Source organism: Aulonocara sp. 'chitande type north' Nkhata Bay, linkage group LG4 (genome assembly GCF_057382095.1).
Source record: "Aulonocara sp. 'chitande type north' Nkhata Bay isolate Kocher_YH1m ecotype deep benthic linkage group LG4, A_spYH_male_GT1.1, whole genome shotgun sequence".
NCBI lineage: Eukaryota > Metazoa > Chordata > Actinopteri > Cichliformes > Cichlidae > Aulonocara > Aulonocara sp. 'chitande type north' Nkhata Bay.
The window spans coordinates 6,335,010-6,349,883 of NC_141347.1; the positions used below are offsets into that span (position 1 = coordinate 6,335,010).

The window sequence follows — 14,874 nt, forward strand, 5'->3', positions numbered from 1 at the left end:
TAATGAATGTCATTTCTAACTGTTTGATTTTAAAAAGTATGTTTGATAAATGTGGGACAAGGACAAGCATGTAATGGGATTAGTGGGGATAAATTCATGGAGGAGAGGAGAAGTCCTAAAGCTAGCTAATGAAAGGACAGCAAACTAACACAGAGGAAGAGGTCAAGGCAGAACAACAAAGATTTCTTTGCAGGGTGAGATGAGGAAGGGAGGAGAGTAACCACTGTGATCACCCAGAAGAGAATGACTCAGGTCTGTGTCCAGTCTCCCCAAATCAGCATGACACAGCAAACTCAGCTACATAAATCTCTGAATTACCAGCTGAGCCACTAATCCAGGCGGTATGACACTCGCCAAACTGCTAGTTCTGTGATATTTTACCACCGAGCATAAAAGTGCTTACAGGAAAGGCCAGGAAAGAATAAGCCATGAATACAGAGTTTAAATCATAAGAATATTTTATAACGTTTAACATTACGCAGAAGCATTTCATATTCATGAAACGCTTTCAATTAAAAGAAAACATCGAAACAGGTAATAAGGACACACCCAACATGCTCAACACCCACTTTAGTACTTCCTACTCAGCAGTTTCAATTACTGGTTAAAGCAAATGTGTTAGAAACTTAAAGCACGTAAAGAATCTGCTCAAGTCAAACAAGACATCAGACAACACATCACCAAGAAGGCAAGTTTAAAGCAGTCCTACAGAAAGGTTTCAAAACTCACTCCCACAGCTTGATTCCAAGGATGTTAGATTCCTATCGGGCCTTTTCTAATGTTTAAGCTAAATGACAACTTTGTTTGTCCACTGTCAGCATTCGAAACAACTTCTACAGGGTTTAATGGAGCACACAGATTTGACTTTTTACAAAAGCACTCAATGAGCTGTAGTAATGAAGAATTGTATCACAGTATGTTTTGTCATATCCTGTCTAAGATGTTTTTTCTTGCATGAGCCTAAGCACTCATTTATACTCGTATCCAATACAACTGATTTCGGTTTTATGCTTCCTAAAACCCTTAAAATTCCTTGTCAACGTCTTTTAGTTTAACCAATCCTAAAGAAAATCAAGCATTTCAGAAGCATGTTTTTGTTTGTTAAGCCATTGACCCATGAATCACTGAAACATAAAAAAGGCACTCAAGTCAAGGGATGAACCAGTATTGTGTCTAGCACGTACATAACAGACTTAGCAAAGAACCAATTTTAAACTGTATCTTTTAAACTGTGCTCTCAAACACATTTAATTTCTTACAAAATGCCAAAAACAACATAGTTTGACAGGCACAATAGCATCTCTGCAACAGCGTGATTCCCAAACAGCTGTCTGGGAGGCTGTAAAGAAATCATTGTTACAGAAGGGAAACGGAGAAAAGGCTGAACACTGCCAAATGGTTCAAGAAATGTCTTTCTTTGTAAGAAATTACATCTTTTTCAGTTCTTCTTTCAACTCTTGGTACCCCTACAGCTTCTCGTGTTCCTTCTTCCTGATGCAGCTGTCGTTCGGGACCACTACATCGATCACTACGGCCGTCTTCTTCTGTTTGTCTACCACAATTTTGTCCGTCTGTATCTGGAAGTCCCACAGGATCTTAGCTCGGTCATTCTCCACCACCTTTGGGGGCATCTCCCATTTTGACCTCGGGACTTCCAGGTTATACTCGGCACAGATGTTCCTGTACACTATGCCGGCCACTTGGTTATGGCGTTCCATGTATGCCTTGCCTGCTAGCATCTTGCACCCTGCTGTTATGTGCTGGATTGTCTCTGGGGCATCTTTACACAGCCTGCACCTGGGGTCTTGCCTGGTGTGATAGACCCCAGCCTCTATGGATCTTGTACTCAGAGCTTGTTCTTGTGCTGCCATGATTAGTGCCTCTGTGCTGTCTTTCAGTCCAGCTTTGTCCAGCCACTGGTAGGATTTCTGGATATCAGCCACCTCCTCTATCTGCCGGTAGTACATACCGTGCAGGGGCCTGTCCTTCCATGATGGTTCCTCGTCTCCCTCCTCTTTCTTGGGTTTCTGCTGCCTGAGGTATTCACTGAGCACTCGGTCAGTTGGGGCCATCTTCCCAATGTATTCTTGGATGTTCCTTGTCTCATCCTGGACTGTGGTGCTGACACTCACCAGTCCCCGGCCCCCTTCCTTCCGCTTAGCGTACAGCCTCAGGGTGCTGGACTTGGGGTGAAACCTTCCATGCATGGTAAGGAGCTTTCTTGTCTTTATGTCAGTGGCTTCTATCTCCTCCTTTGGCCAGCCTATTACCCCAGCAGGGTACCTGATCACGGGCAGGGCGTAGGTGTTGATGGCCCGGATCTTGTTCTTACTGTTCAGCTGACTCCTCAGGACTTGCCTGACCCTCTGCAGGTACTTGGTGGATGCAGCTTTCCTGGCGGCCTCTTCATGGTTCCCATTCACCTGCGGGATCCCCAGGTACTTGTAACTGTCCTCTATGTCTTCAATGTTGCCTTCTGGTAGTTTGATCCAACTGCTCCATTCTGTAGTCTGCATCTGTAGCCAGTCTTGTCAAAGACCTCACTGAGAGGGTTCAGGCCTATGCAGAACAGCAGTGGCGACAGAGCATCTCCATATGGGTTGCATCCTACTCCCATATGCTCTTCCAGTATTGCTCCATCTCCAGCCTTGGTGGGGCTCTTCTCATAGTGTCCCCCTGCCACTGAGAATATACCTTGAACTGTAGATTACTCTTAGTTAATTCTCCTGCCTTCTATCTCTCTGGTATGGTCCCTTCAAGCGGCTGGCCAAGGCTTTGAGTCGTTGCTTGGCAGTTTCCAAGGCCTCAGGTATGGGGAGCTTGCTGTACTTCTTAGGCACCTTCTTCATCGCACCTTTCTGCAGCTCTGATAGTTGGCTAACATCCCTTCGTGCTCCCTTGGTCTTTCAATTCAATTCAATTCAATTTTATTTATATAGCGCCAAATCACAACAAAAGTCGCCTCAAGGGTTTAGCCTTAGTGTCCTTCTCCATGGGAGGCATTGCTACTTGAGATTGTTCATGTTGCAGCCAAGAACTTCACTGGTGACTGCTGCCATGGTGTAAATCAGCTGGTTGGTTCCAGCGATGGTCACACTAGGGACTGTCCACTGCAGTAAAAACTCTGCATTATCACTCCGTTACCTGCTGCAAGCACTGCCACAGTCTGATTTTCTTTCATCACTACCTGAATTGTTTGACTAAAAGGAAAAAGAAATGGCAGATGTCCTTCTCTACAGGGGAGAACTGTTGGCAAACTGTTCACCACCCCCCAACCGCCCTGTCTGTCATCACTCCACTAGCATTGCTGTTTGTAATTATATTCACTCCACTTTTACACACCTATACATAATATCCTAAAAGCCACAAATCAACTAGAACCCTGCTCTGTTTGGTAATGAACTGTGATAAAACAAATATCCCCTGCCTATGAAAAACCATAGGCTTCCCAAGGGAGTCATGAGTTCATAATGTTCATGTTTATAAACACTTAAAGCTGACCTGGGGCCCGTTCTTCGTACCTCGCTAAGTAGGTTAGCCGGATTAGATTGTTGACGATTTCGCGTGATCCTGGATCAGTCGGTTCCCCGAAGCTCATCCGGGACTTGCTGTCATAGCAACAGAGCCGTAAGCGTAAACCTGCTCGGGAGCAGGTTTACTTTATGTAAACAGGATTAGATCGCGGCCACGCAGGTATGTCCGCTTCATTTATACGAAAGCAACAGCGATATTTTTCCACTGTTTCACCATAAATAAATATTATCAATGTAACTAAAGATAATGCAGCACTTGATCCTTTTATTGATGTCACACAGATACATACAGGTCATTTCCTAAAAAAGGGAAATGAACTATTAACATTCTATTACATGTATGTGATTATTACAGATGTAATCCATATTTCAGAGTAGTAATTGTAAATTACTTCGTGTAATCAAGATGAGAGACCACGGCTATAAAAGCGAAGGTGGATTTGGGAAGCCTGTCGCAGCCATGTCCTGTCCGTATACGCGACCAACCCATTGCGGAAGGTGCAAGATTGATAAGGAGAGTCCTCAGAATTCAGCGTATATTGCGGGACAGACAGGATCCTTTAGCTCAGCGCGACAGTGTGCTCATAGAGAGATATCGATTTTCCCGTGAGGGTATTATTTACTTAACCAACTTGTTGACGAGGGGGTGCAGGACCACCACCTGTCTTTTTTTCCTCTGCCCTTTTCTTGGTTGCTGTTATGAACAAACTAACAGAGTATTACAGGCCAGTATTACCTTGCCAAGAGACGCAAAGCAATCTAAGAGATAAATATTACCATTCTGTAGAATACTCCTGTATTCCACTTTTACTTGTTCCCATGTTCTTGTGGGTCCTGTTGTGGCTCTAATGTGAAAGGGGATATAATATAACATATTATAATATAATATAATGCCATATGATATTGGACAATATAGTGTCATATGATAGATCTACCCTACCGCCTACTGGTGTTGGCCAGAGGGGCCGATGGCGCGATATGGCAGCCTGGCTACAACCGTAGCTGCCTCCACCAGTGTGTGAATGTGGGAGTGAATGAATAGTGGTATCGTAAAGCGCTTTGGGTGCCTTGGAAAGCGCTATATAAATCCAATCCATTATTATTATCATTATTAAATTACCTACGAGTTTGATTTGTCAGCAACTTTCTGCCAGCCCTCTCTCCTTGCTTTTGCAGCCTTTGCAGTGTTCTCTTGCGTTTTAATTAAACTCTGAAACTCCTGAAATCCCTCACTCATGAGTTCTTGCTCTGCTGCCGGAAAATACCGAGCACGCCCCTTCGACATTTTCGCCGACCAATCAGCGGGTTGCCGATCAATGTTTCTACTATCGATGCGTAGCCCCTTTTACGACACCCAGTGATGTCACATTCCTGCGTCCAGCTGTAGTAATCGTCAACAGCAGGTGTGTTCGGGGAACCGGATTAGCGAGCTCACGGTTAGCGCGATGATTTGATCTTGGATGTGTCATTTGATCTTGGATGTAGTAAGCGACGTACGAAGAACGGGCCCCTGGAGTAGGTCCCAGGCCCTGAACTCCATAAGCAAGAAAATGGATTGATGTATAAATACACACACACATATATACAAATATATTAGGGGTGCAACGATACACAAAATTCACGGTTCGGTTCGATACTTTGGTGTCACGGTTCGATATTTTTTCGATACAAAAAAAATGTTCATGCCTTTTTAATTTGTCAGTTATTAAAATTATAAATATATATTTTAACTCAAAAGTACAGTTTTTAAATTTAATGTTGCTGAAACACCAAAGTAATAAAAAATAAATAAATCTATCTGATGGAGGAATCGCTCATCTTTGGAAAAGAGAGTTTATTACAGAGAAATGGCTCTTTCAAAATAAAAGCTATACTATACGCTTCTTCTGGGCTATATTCTCAGCAGCATATTAAACATATCAGGTCCCCATAAGGAGAATCATGTGCTAACAGCTGTCTAAATGACTCGGGTAAAGTTTGTAGCATGGTGCTTGTTGTTTTTGTCGGCTTCCACTTGTCTTTGCACCAGGATGATGTCGGAGTAAATGTGCAGTCATATTCGTTGTGTTCCCACTAGTGCTGTCAGCGTTAATCTGAAATGACCTTAACGCCACAACACGGCAAATCTCCGTTAACGAGCGACCGCGGATCGCCCCGTGCGTGGGGCTGGACGGCGTCAACACGTTAACGAGCTAACTGCGCTAACACACTAGCTCCCACCCATGTAATTGAGCATTGCGTGGCACATCCAACATACTGTTTTACTTTAGTCCATGACACGCTTACCTTCAGGGTCATACGTCACATGAAGACCAAAATAGTTCCAAACGCCAGATCTGAATGAGGGTGGGGGAGGTTCAGTTTGCCATGTTGCAAGGAGCTTAGCTTCTGTCTCGCTAGCTTGCACTGCGCTCAGTGGATCTGTGCTCGACAGTGCAGCCTAGGCGGAGTAGTCGAACGCAGATCCACTGAGCGCTCAACACAGACAGCATCGTCAGAAGGAAAGTTGATGAAATAAATTAAAAATGTTGTATTGTTCGATACATATGTGTACTGAACCGAAAGCACTGTATCGAACGGTTCAATATCGATACGAGTATCGTTGCACCCCTAATATATATATATATATATATATGTGTGTGTGTGTGTGTGTGTTTCTGTGGTTCAGCATTATGATGCTGAACCACATCATAATGAATAAATGGATAAATTTCCAAAATCCCGGAGCAATGCAAATTAGCCGGTGTGAGGTAAGGAGCTCTGTCATTGGTTAGACAGTCTTAGCTTTGCACCTATACCAAAGGCCATTCAGCCTCTGTGTTTACACTCTGCCTACACAGATGTTGGACATGAGACGACACAGGAAAAGGATTTTTGATGTGAGGTTTTTATTGAGATTTTATTTCTTTTTTTTCTGATTTGAAGTATTTATTAATGGAATAATAATTTATTTTCAAATACTGATTTATAAATTTTTTTATTTTCAATTAATACAAGATATTTTAGCTTAAAATAAGTGAAAAAAATCTGCCAATGGAACAAGTGAAAAATCTCTAGTTTTTCTCTAGTTTCAAGATTCACTGTCTTGAAACAAGTTCCTTTAGCTTACTGAAATGTTGCCCTGTAGCTGATTGTGTCTTATTTTAAGTGTAATGAGATAATTTTGACTAGAAATAAGACAAATATACTTGGTAAGATTTTGAGTTTGAACCATTGTGCGACGCTCTCCTCGGCTCGACAGACACAATCTCACCATGTCGGCACAATATACTGAGTGCAATCCATAACATGATTTTATCTCACTGTAACTTTTAAATCGACCAAATGTTGCGTAAATGACGTGTCACGTGACTTGAGCACATGCACACCCCCTGTCCTCACAGCAGACATTCATCTTAGCCCCCCCCCCCCCCCCCCGTGTTTTGAGATCATTGCTGCAACAAAAAGTTGCCACACATATTTCTACATGAAACGTACTGAATCAGTTGGCACATATTTAATATATATTAAATATAATATAATGTTGTTTTGTTGAGTGGCTGAAATAAAGCTGAATCGCATCACAGGAACGACACAGCCCTGTTCCTCCAGGCTGTTAACCTGTGAATCAGCAAACATGTATGATTTATTGTCATTCATTTGCTGAACAAACTTTCCTCTGAACTTTGACCCCCTATGAGCAGCACCCTAACCATGGATTGGAGAAGAATGTGAGATGGTAACAATGACAGCTCAGGAGATGGCAAATACACTAGAAGAGCTACCTTTATATCACGCTGAGCTGAGGGTTTGTCAAGCCCAGCTCAGATTTTCAGGAGAAAGGTGATGTGAACCAAAAGCAGGAGGAGATCATCACATCTGGACCGAAGGCTAAGAAGGAAGAGCTTCTGCTGTTTGCAGTGTATACTGCTGTGGATGCTGTATCGTGTGACATGCACAAGATGTTTTATGCAGACTGAACTCTTTCTTTGTAGTGTTTACCTGGAGAAGATCGGAGGGGCTGGCTAAAATGATGAAAGCTCGAAGCAGATTAGAACACCGCTTTGAAAACTTGTACATGTGCTGTGGGTTTGAGGGGGATTCAGTGACCTTGTGGGGCCATAACAGAGAAATGACAGCAGTGTAGTGGATCAAATAAAGAGTGATGATGTTATATTTGTGACTGTAGCAGGACCAAGGCTCAAAAGGTTGCAGGCGTTGTTAATTGAGCAGAAGATGGACGGCATCAAGCCCTCTCCTCGACAGCTACAGGATCACAGTCTGCAGGTTCAGTTATGCAACGTTTTAGCATCGATGCGTGAAGTTAAGAGCAGACAGGGAGGTTATTTTTGCACTGGGCTGGAATGACTCAGTTTACCTGTCAAAGGCTATCACGGCTGGGAGAAAACCCTCAGCATTAGTAAAGAAGGACCACGGTGGCCTCTGGGTAGAAACACTGCAGAGTTCATGTGGATACGCTGCTGCATTAGGTCAGATAGAAATATCATAAAGCATCATTAAGTAAAAACGTTTATTAAGAACAAATGTTTAAATATTGTTAACGTGTTTCCCAGAAACATCTGTAGAGACAAAGAGCTTTCTGTTGTTGCTTCGAGGAAACAAGCTCTTCTTTTTAGTTTTGTCCTGGTATTTATTCCAGGACGGACTCATCCACTGAGCAGTGTTTGGGTTTCTTCCTTTTCCTCGTTCTGGATGCAAACTATTACAACTTGGGCTTTATTTCAGTGACAATGGCCTTAAGCTGCAATACAACAGGAAGTTACTCATATATAGTAATTTCCCAGACCATATTAAAAATCCATTAACAGGAAATACAAATGATGGGACAATGCCACAGCATGGACATTAGAACAGTTGGGAAAATTTACCTGGAAAAAGGTGAAAATGAGGCTTCATTGAACTGGAATTACAAAGACCAGGAATGTGAGATCCACCAGCCACAACTGAGGGTTTTTACACATCATATCCTCAAAGTAGAACCACAGTGATCAAAAGAATCGACTTTAATGTTATTCTTTCTTTATTTATGTCAGATTTAACCCCCCAAAAAGCTTTAATCTTTAACTAGTCTTTGGACGTAGCTACAGTACGGTCAGGTTGACAGTTTATGGGTAACATGTGGCCACCAGGCACTGCGACACACTTCCATGTTATATTACCTTGGCATCCCGTAGGAATACAGGAGAATCATGTGAGGAATCTAAGAGTTGTTTCTTAATTCAATTCAGTTTTATTTACACAGCACCAAATCACAACAGCAGTCGTCTCAAGGTGCTTTATACTGTAAGGTAGCTCGTACAATAATACATACAGAGAAAAACCCAACAGTCATATGACCCCCTGTGAGCAGCACTTTGGCGACAGTGGGAAGGAAAAACTCCCTTTTAACAGGAAGAAACCTCCAGCAGAACCAGGCTCACGGAGGGGCGGGGCCATCTGCTGTGATTGGTTGGGGTGAGAGAAGGAAGACAGGATAAAGACATGCTGTGGAAGAGAGACAGATGAACCGCTGAGTGTTGTCCCGTCGAGGTGGCTCTTCTATGTTGTGCATTTATGGCACCAAACCACAAATGCAAAGGAAGAAAGGGTCGAGGCACAGCACCCAGCTGCCTGACAATATTCAGGCAACGTCCAAAGCCCCACAAAGGACCTACCCACACCCCACTGGCCCCGCCCAGATCAAGGAGCTGTCACAGCAGACAAAAATGTGAAGTCCGCACATAGTCGCCATGGCACCCACCAACCCACCACACCATCCCCCATGGAGCTACCAGGAGAGGCATACTGGCCCACTGAGGATCACAGAGGAGCAGACCCAGGGGGGCTGACAGCACAGCCCCCACCCACCAGTCGTGCAGCTTATTTTATCTTGTCAGCGTGAGCCCCACCTAAAGGGGACAGAGGGATTAGTGAGTTGCATTAGTGGGCCAGGAGAGAGTGAAGCAGGGGAGCCAATGTCACTGCGATACGACTCCTCAACACCATCCAGCCTGCCCCACCACTCATAATGAGTCCTGCTGTGCTCTGTAGCAATGATGCATTTTATGTGTGTGTGCCAGGTTAGTGCTGTGGATTCAAAGGAGCACAGTTCCACTAAACAGGAGATCAGGATAAACCCCAGTAACCAACCCTGCCCCCGCCATCACATATTCTCAATCCCAGCAGAGGCCAGCCCCACAATGACATGCCACACGTGATACACAGCCAACATTACTGTTATAATTACATGTTTCCTTTATTACTTTCCTTTCAACCTCTTTATTTTGCACCTTAAACTTTCTTTGGTTGCTACAAGCCACAAAGTCCTTTATGGTTTGTCTCTGTTGTGTGGAGGGCTGTTTTTAAGAGCTCAAAAATGGGTGTATCAGAGTCAAACAGGCAGCACAGTGGAAAAGTGGTTGGCACTGTTTCCTGACAGCAAGAAGGTTCTGGGTTCAAATCCAACATCTAAGCTGTTTGCATGCTCTCCCCATGTCTGGGTCCTCTCTGGGTTCTCTGGCTCCCACAGTCCAAAGACGAGCAGTTAGTGGGGTTAGGTTGATTGGTGTATGTGCCCATGAGTATGAGTGTACACGGGTGTTTCTCTGTGTTAGTGACAGTCTGACAGAAGGCTGCATCCCTCAGCCTCATGTGGGCTGTGTAGCCCCTTTACCACTGCAGTGAGAGCTCAGACCTGTTTCTGGTGGGTGGTGGACTCCTCCAGGGCTTCCCCTGATTCCCCTTCAGCCACAGAAGACTGTGGCCTCAGAAACTCATATCTGCTTTTTGCAAATGAAGCGAACCTGTTGGCTTCATCAGCAGGGGCGGATGTAGAAGGGTGGCATGGGGTGGCAAGTGCCACCCTAAAATGATCCCTTGCCACCCCAAGTGCCACCCCAGTTTTGCATATGACAGTGTTGTTTATTAAAATAAGTTTAACAGTTTGAGCGTAGTTACAGTCAGCAGTGAATATAAATGCTAGAACTGGATATATTCCATAGTGTCCCCCCCTCCACATTAACAAATGGTTCAGCCCATAGCAGGACGGCTTTCTTCTTGTTTTCAGCAGCAAGCGATGCTCATGATTGTGCCAGAGCACATTTTGAACAACACCATGGGAATTTCTGATTTTACACAGGTGGGTGGATGTTACACTGTGGAAATGAAGGAAGGTGAGTGCTATTTTAAATGGTTGTAGAAAATGAAAAAACAGCAGGTGTATTGGCTGCATTTTTAGATAAATAGTTGTATCTGTTTACAAAATGTACAATTTATATTTGCATTTCAAGTTATAAACATTTACCCAACACGTCTGTGGTTTTTTTACAGTAAAAAATACTGCTAGGATTTTAGGTTCTTTGTGTGATTTCAGATCAGTAATAGTTACATTAATAGTAATAGTAATACTAATGCAGTATGTCAGTGAAAAAACAACTAAATTCAGTTGAGCTGAAAAGATACCAAACAAAGCAAGAGGAGGAAAAAATAAAATGAAACAATCTGAGGGTGAAACACAAACGTAAACTCAAAGCAGTCACAAATGTCCGGTTGTATTTCAGACCTCAGAGGGTGAATCCAACAAATCATGAAAAATGAGGTTTACATGTTTGTTCATGACAGTGCAGATTTCTGACATTTTGTGTAATTTAAGCTGTAACAATGTGACTGTTTTCTAACAAAAACAGTGAAACTTAAGTTAGACTTGTGTTTGTAAATGAAGCGCCCCATGTTGTGTAGCTTTCTGGAGTTTATACTTATTGGGCTACATATGTATTTAATATACAGGCTGTACAGTACATAACATCAAAACTCACATGTTTCATGTAACTAAAGTGTGTAATCATGTGGGTACAGACAATAATTAAGTTATAGACTATATTTATATGAAAAACGTGCATACTTACTGCATTTGAATCATTTTAACCACATGTAACCACCTGCATATGTGTTTGGGGGAAAAAGGCTTTGATTTTGCCACCCTAAGAAAATTTCTCTAGAGCCGCCCCTGACCATTTCACAGGATTTGCATTTAAAGATGCAACAAGACTAAAATGGTTAGGGTCAGGAGGTCAAAGGTCAGAGCTCCTGTGGGTCTGAGGGCGGCCTCACGCTGGAGAAGGATGAAGGAGTCTGACCTGAGCCAGTGTTTGACATGAACACATCAGCACTGCTGTCAGTGAGCCTAACGACAGCCGTTAGCATCATTTCAGTGTTTCAGTCATAAAAACACTTCCTGTCACTGTGGTGGTTACAGTGACATCATGCAGTTTGTGCTTTGACCTCCAGAGGGCGACAAATCAGCACAGACAGAGAGCTCCATTCAAACTTTGCTGCCATCAGGAATAATTCTTCAAATATAATCATCAGTGTTTGAGCAGTTTGTTTGATGCTGCTCACTGATTGGACGCTTGCTTTCAGCTCTGCTCTCAGTCTTTACTGCACAGGTGAAGGTAGAAAGTGTGACTGGATCTATAGACTGGAAACAGAGAAACATGCTGAACATTTGAAGCTTTGCAGCAGAAATGTTCATGTTACAAATACAGCAGAGCTGATCTGGGATCAGTGTGTTCACACCTGCAGCTACAACAAGGTTTCATGTCTCCACACGTCAGCATGTGAACTTTACTCTGACTCAGTCTGAGCAGTCAGACGGCATATTTTTAAAGTTAACACATCAGCACACACAGAGCTGAGCCCCTCCCACCTGTGCTGAGTTTCAGGTGGAGCCCCGCCTCCTTCCAGGAAGCAGCTCACCTGTGTGTCCGTGTTTAGTGTCCAGGTGTGGAGTGGAGCTTGTTGTTGGTGTGAAGAAACTGTAAGTTTGCTTTGTTTCCTCCTTTAACAGTTTGTCTTTAGGAACTTTACTGTTTGTTCAGCTCGTGTTTGATTTCTTCACACAACAAACTGTGTGTGTTTGTATTTCCGGTCTCTCCATTAAAGTCAGTGTGTAATGTTTCCTGGCTAACATCAGCTGTGTGCAGCTTAGTTCAGCACAAATCTGCCGCTCCATAGTTCACGGTAACGGACTCACAGCTGGACCAACGAGGCCGAGTGTGTCCGCCACTCTGAGCTACGTTCGTGTTTGTGTACTTGTAGTTTGTACTTTGAGTTCACTCAGAGCCCACAGAGGACGCAGCGTACGTGATGACGTCACAGCCCTTTGCCTCCTTTACTGTCACTGTGATTAATATTTACACACGAGACACCTGCAGAGCTCTGACGCTGAGCTAGCACACAGCATGCTAACGCTAAGCTAACGCTAAGCTAACACTAAGCTAAAGCTAAGCTAACACTAAGCTAACACTAAGAGTTCTTACAGACACGAGTTAAAAAGCTGCTTTTAGTTTGTGATCAGAGTCCAGGACTGAGAGCAGCAGCAGAGCTGATGGATGATGAATTACTGGATGGAAGAAGCTTCTCATTAGCAGTGAATCAGTGTGTGTGCAGTTCTCTGCAAACTCAGCAGCAAGAATTAGTGTGAAGCTTTAACTCTGCTGATCCTCTTTGAATCCTGGATCAGCTGAAATGTTTAAAATGTTGTTCACACGTGTTGGACTGACTGAAGCTTCCAGTCACAGTGAAGCAGTGTGTGTCAGTGAATGCATCGTGTGTGCTTCAGGCTCCATCTAGTGGACTGATAGCAGAGCAGCTGATGGCAGCTTCCTCTGCCTCACACTGCTGTCTGACTGCATCCAGCTGACACTGAGATGAAGCAGGAAAGAAGCAGCTGATATTTGGACAGCACACATGATGGAAGGAGGATTTCAGCTGATGTGCACATGAATGATTTGTGTTTCCTCTGCAGGTAGAAAGTGTGTGTGAGCTGAATTGAGCAGCATGGATCAGTGTGAGGACAGAGAGGAGGGAGCCCCTCCCTCTAAAAGCACTCTGTGTGGGGAACATGAGAGCCAGACCAAAGCTCAGAGGTGAGATGACCATCTCTAACTGTCCATGACTCTTCTCCATGTCACAGCTCAGCACTCACATCACTGCTGCATCATTATTCACAGGAACCAGCCTGGACCTCGACCCAGCTCTGTGTCCTTACAGAGTGACGCGTCTAAAGATCGTCCCATTTATTTTAAATCCCAGCCTGCGTCTGCTGCAGAGAGGTGAGCTGTTAGCAACATGAACTCTTTGATGTCAGTTTATCTGATTTAAATGAACTGTTTGATGTTTCCTGGTCTCTAAACTGCATCTCAAAGGAAGTCACTGAACCTTTATTCCTTATTTCTATCAAACATGTCCAACATTTAAACTCCTGCTGCTCACAGTGGGACCATCAATAGTCCTGCACAGTGTAAATGACCCCTGGGTGGCGCTCTGTTCTTACACTGTGAAACACTACTTTGGAGTTTCCTTCTGCTCATTCTCAAAACACATTTTTCTTCTCTGACAGGATCCATGGGAGAACTGCTGGACCTGAACCTGGACCCAGCTGTGTGTCCTTAAGGAGTGACCGGTCTAAAGGTGGTCTCACTGATTTTAAAGTCCAGCCTGTGTCTGCTGCAGAGAGGTGAGCTGTTAGCAACATGAACTCTTTGATTAAACTGCTTGATGTTGTTGGATATAAACTACAAACACGTCGTTCCCTCAGTCCCATTTAAACTGTCTTTTAAAACAAGCCTTTGGTTTCTAAACAACTGAAAACCCACTTCAGCAAACAGGAAGTGATCAGAGCGTCCGTCCACTTCCTGTCAGGCCCTGCAAACATTTCATATTGAAGAAAAGTAGTTGTTATCTCACATTTTTACTCCACCACATTCAACCATTTTGACATTTTACAGCATGAAACTCTTGTCACATGACTCCTGTTATGTTATAGAGTCATGTGACCACCAGGGAGGGATTTGTATGGATGAAACACATTCAAATCAATCTGATTCATCAATGGAAACATTTTTGGTGTAAATGCAGCAACACTGAAAACGCTGAAGATAAAAACACAACAGATGAAATATGAACAAATCGAGGCTTTGAATACACGTGTGTGTGTTTGAGACACAGAGATAAATGGATTGTGTGTCTGTCCTATTGCTGCGTGAGGGTTTTATTGTAGATTTTGTGCGTGTACACTTTTGACCACGAAGGTGTTGAAAGGGCGTAAAACAGTTGGAGGCACCAGAGTGAACACTAGTGCTGTCAGTAGATTAAAACATGACTAATTAATGACACAATCTTCTGTCATTAATCCTGATTAATCACAATTACTTGATCAATAGCTGCAGTTACATTTTTCCAACTTTATATTTAAGCCTGTAACAGACGTTTACACCATATAATGAAGTCAATGCAGAATAAACACAAAGAATGTTAAACGCTTCAATTCAAAGAGACTTTGAATAGTTTTCAGTCTTTAACT

General features: G+C 43.4%; 1 protein-coding gene across 1 annotated transcript; it reads left to right on the forward strand.

Annotated features, from left to right (window-relative positions):
- The first annotated feature begins 12,238 nt into the window (after positions 1-12,238).
- On the forward strand, positions 12,239-14,032 carry LOC147331854 (uncharacterized). Its single transcript, XM_086288156.1, has 4 exons — positions 12,239-12,327; positions 13,318-13,438; positions 13,523-13,624; positions 13,912-14,032. Exons 2-4 carry the CDS (start codon positions 13,350-13,352, stop codon positions 14,030-14,032), a joined length of 312 nt encoding a protein of 103 aa, XP_086144282.1. The 5' UTR covers positions 12,239-12,327; positions 13,318-13,349.
- The last annotated feature ends 842 nt before the right edge of the window (positions 14,033-14,874 follow it).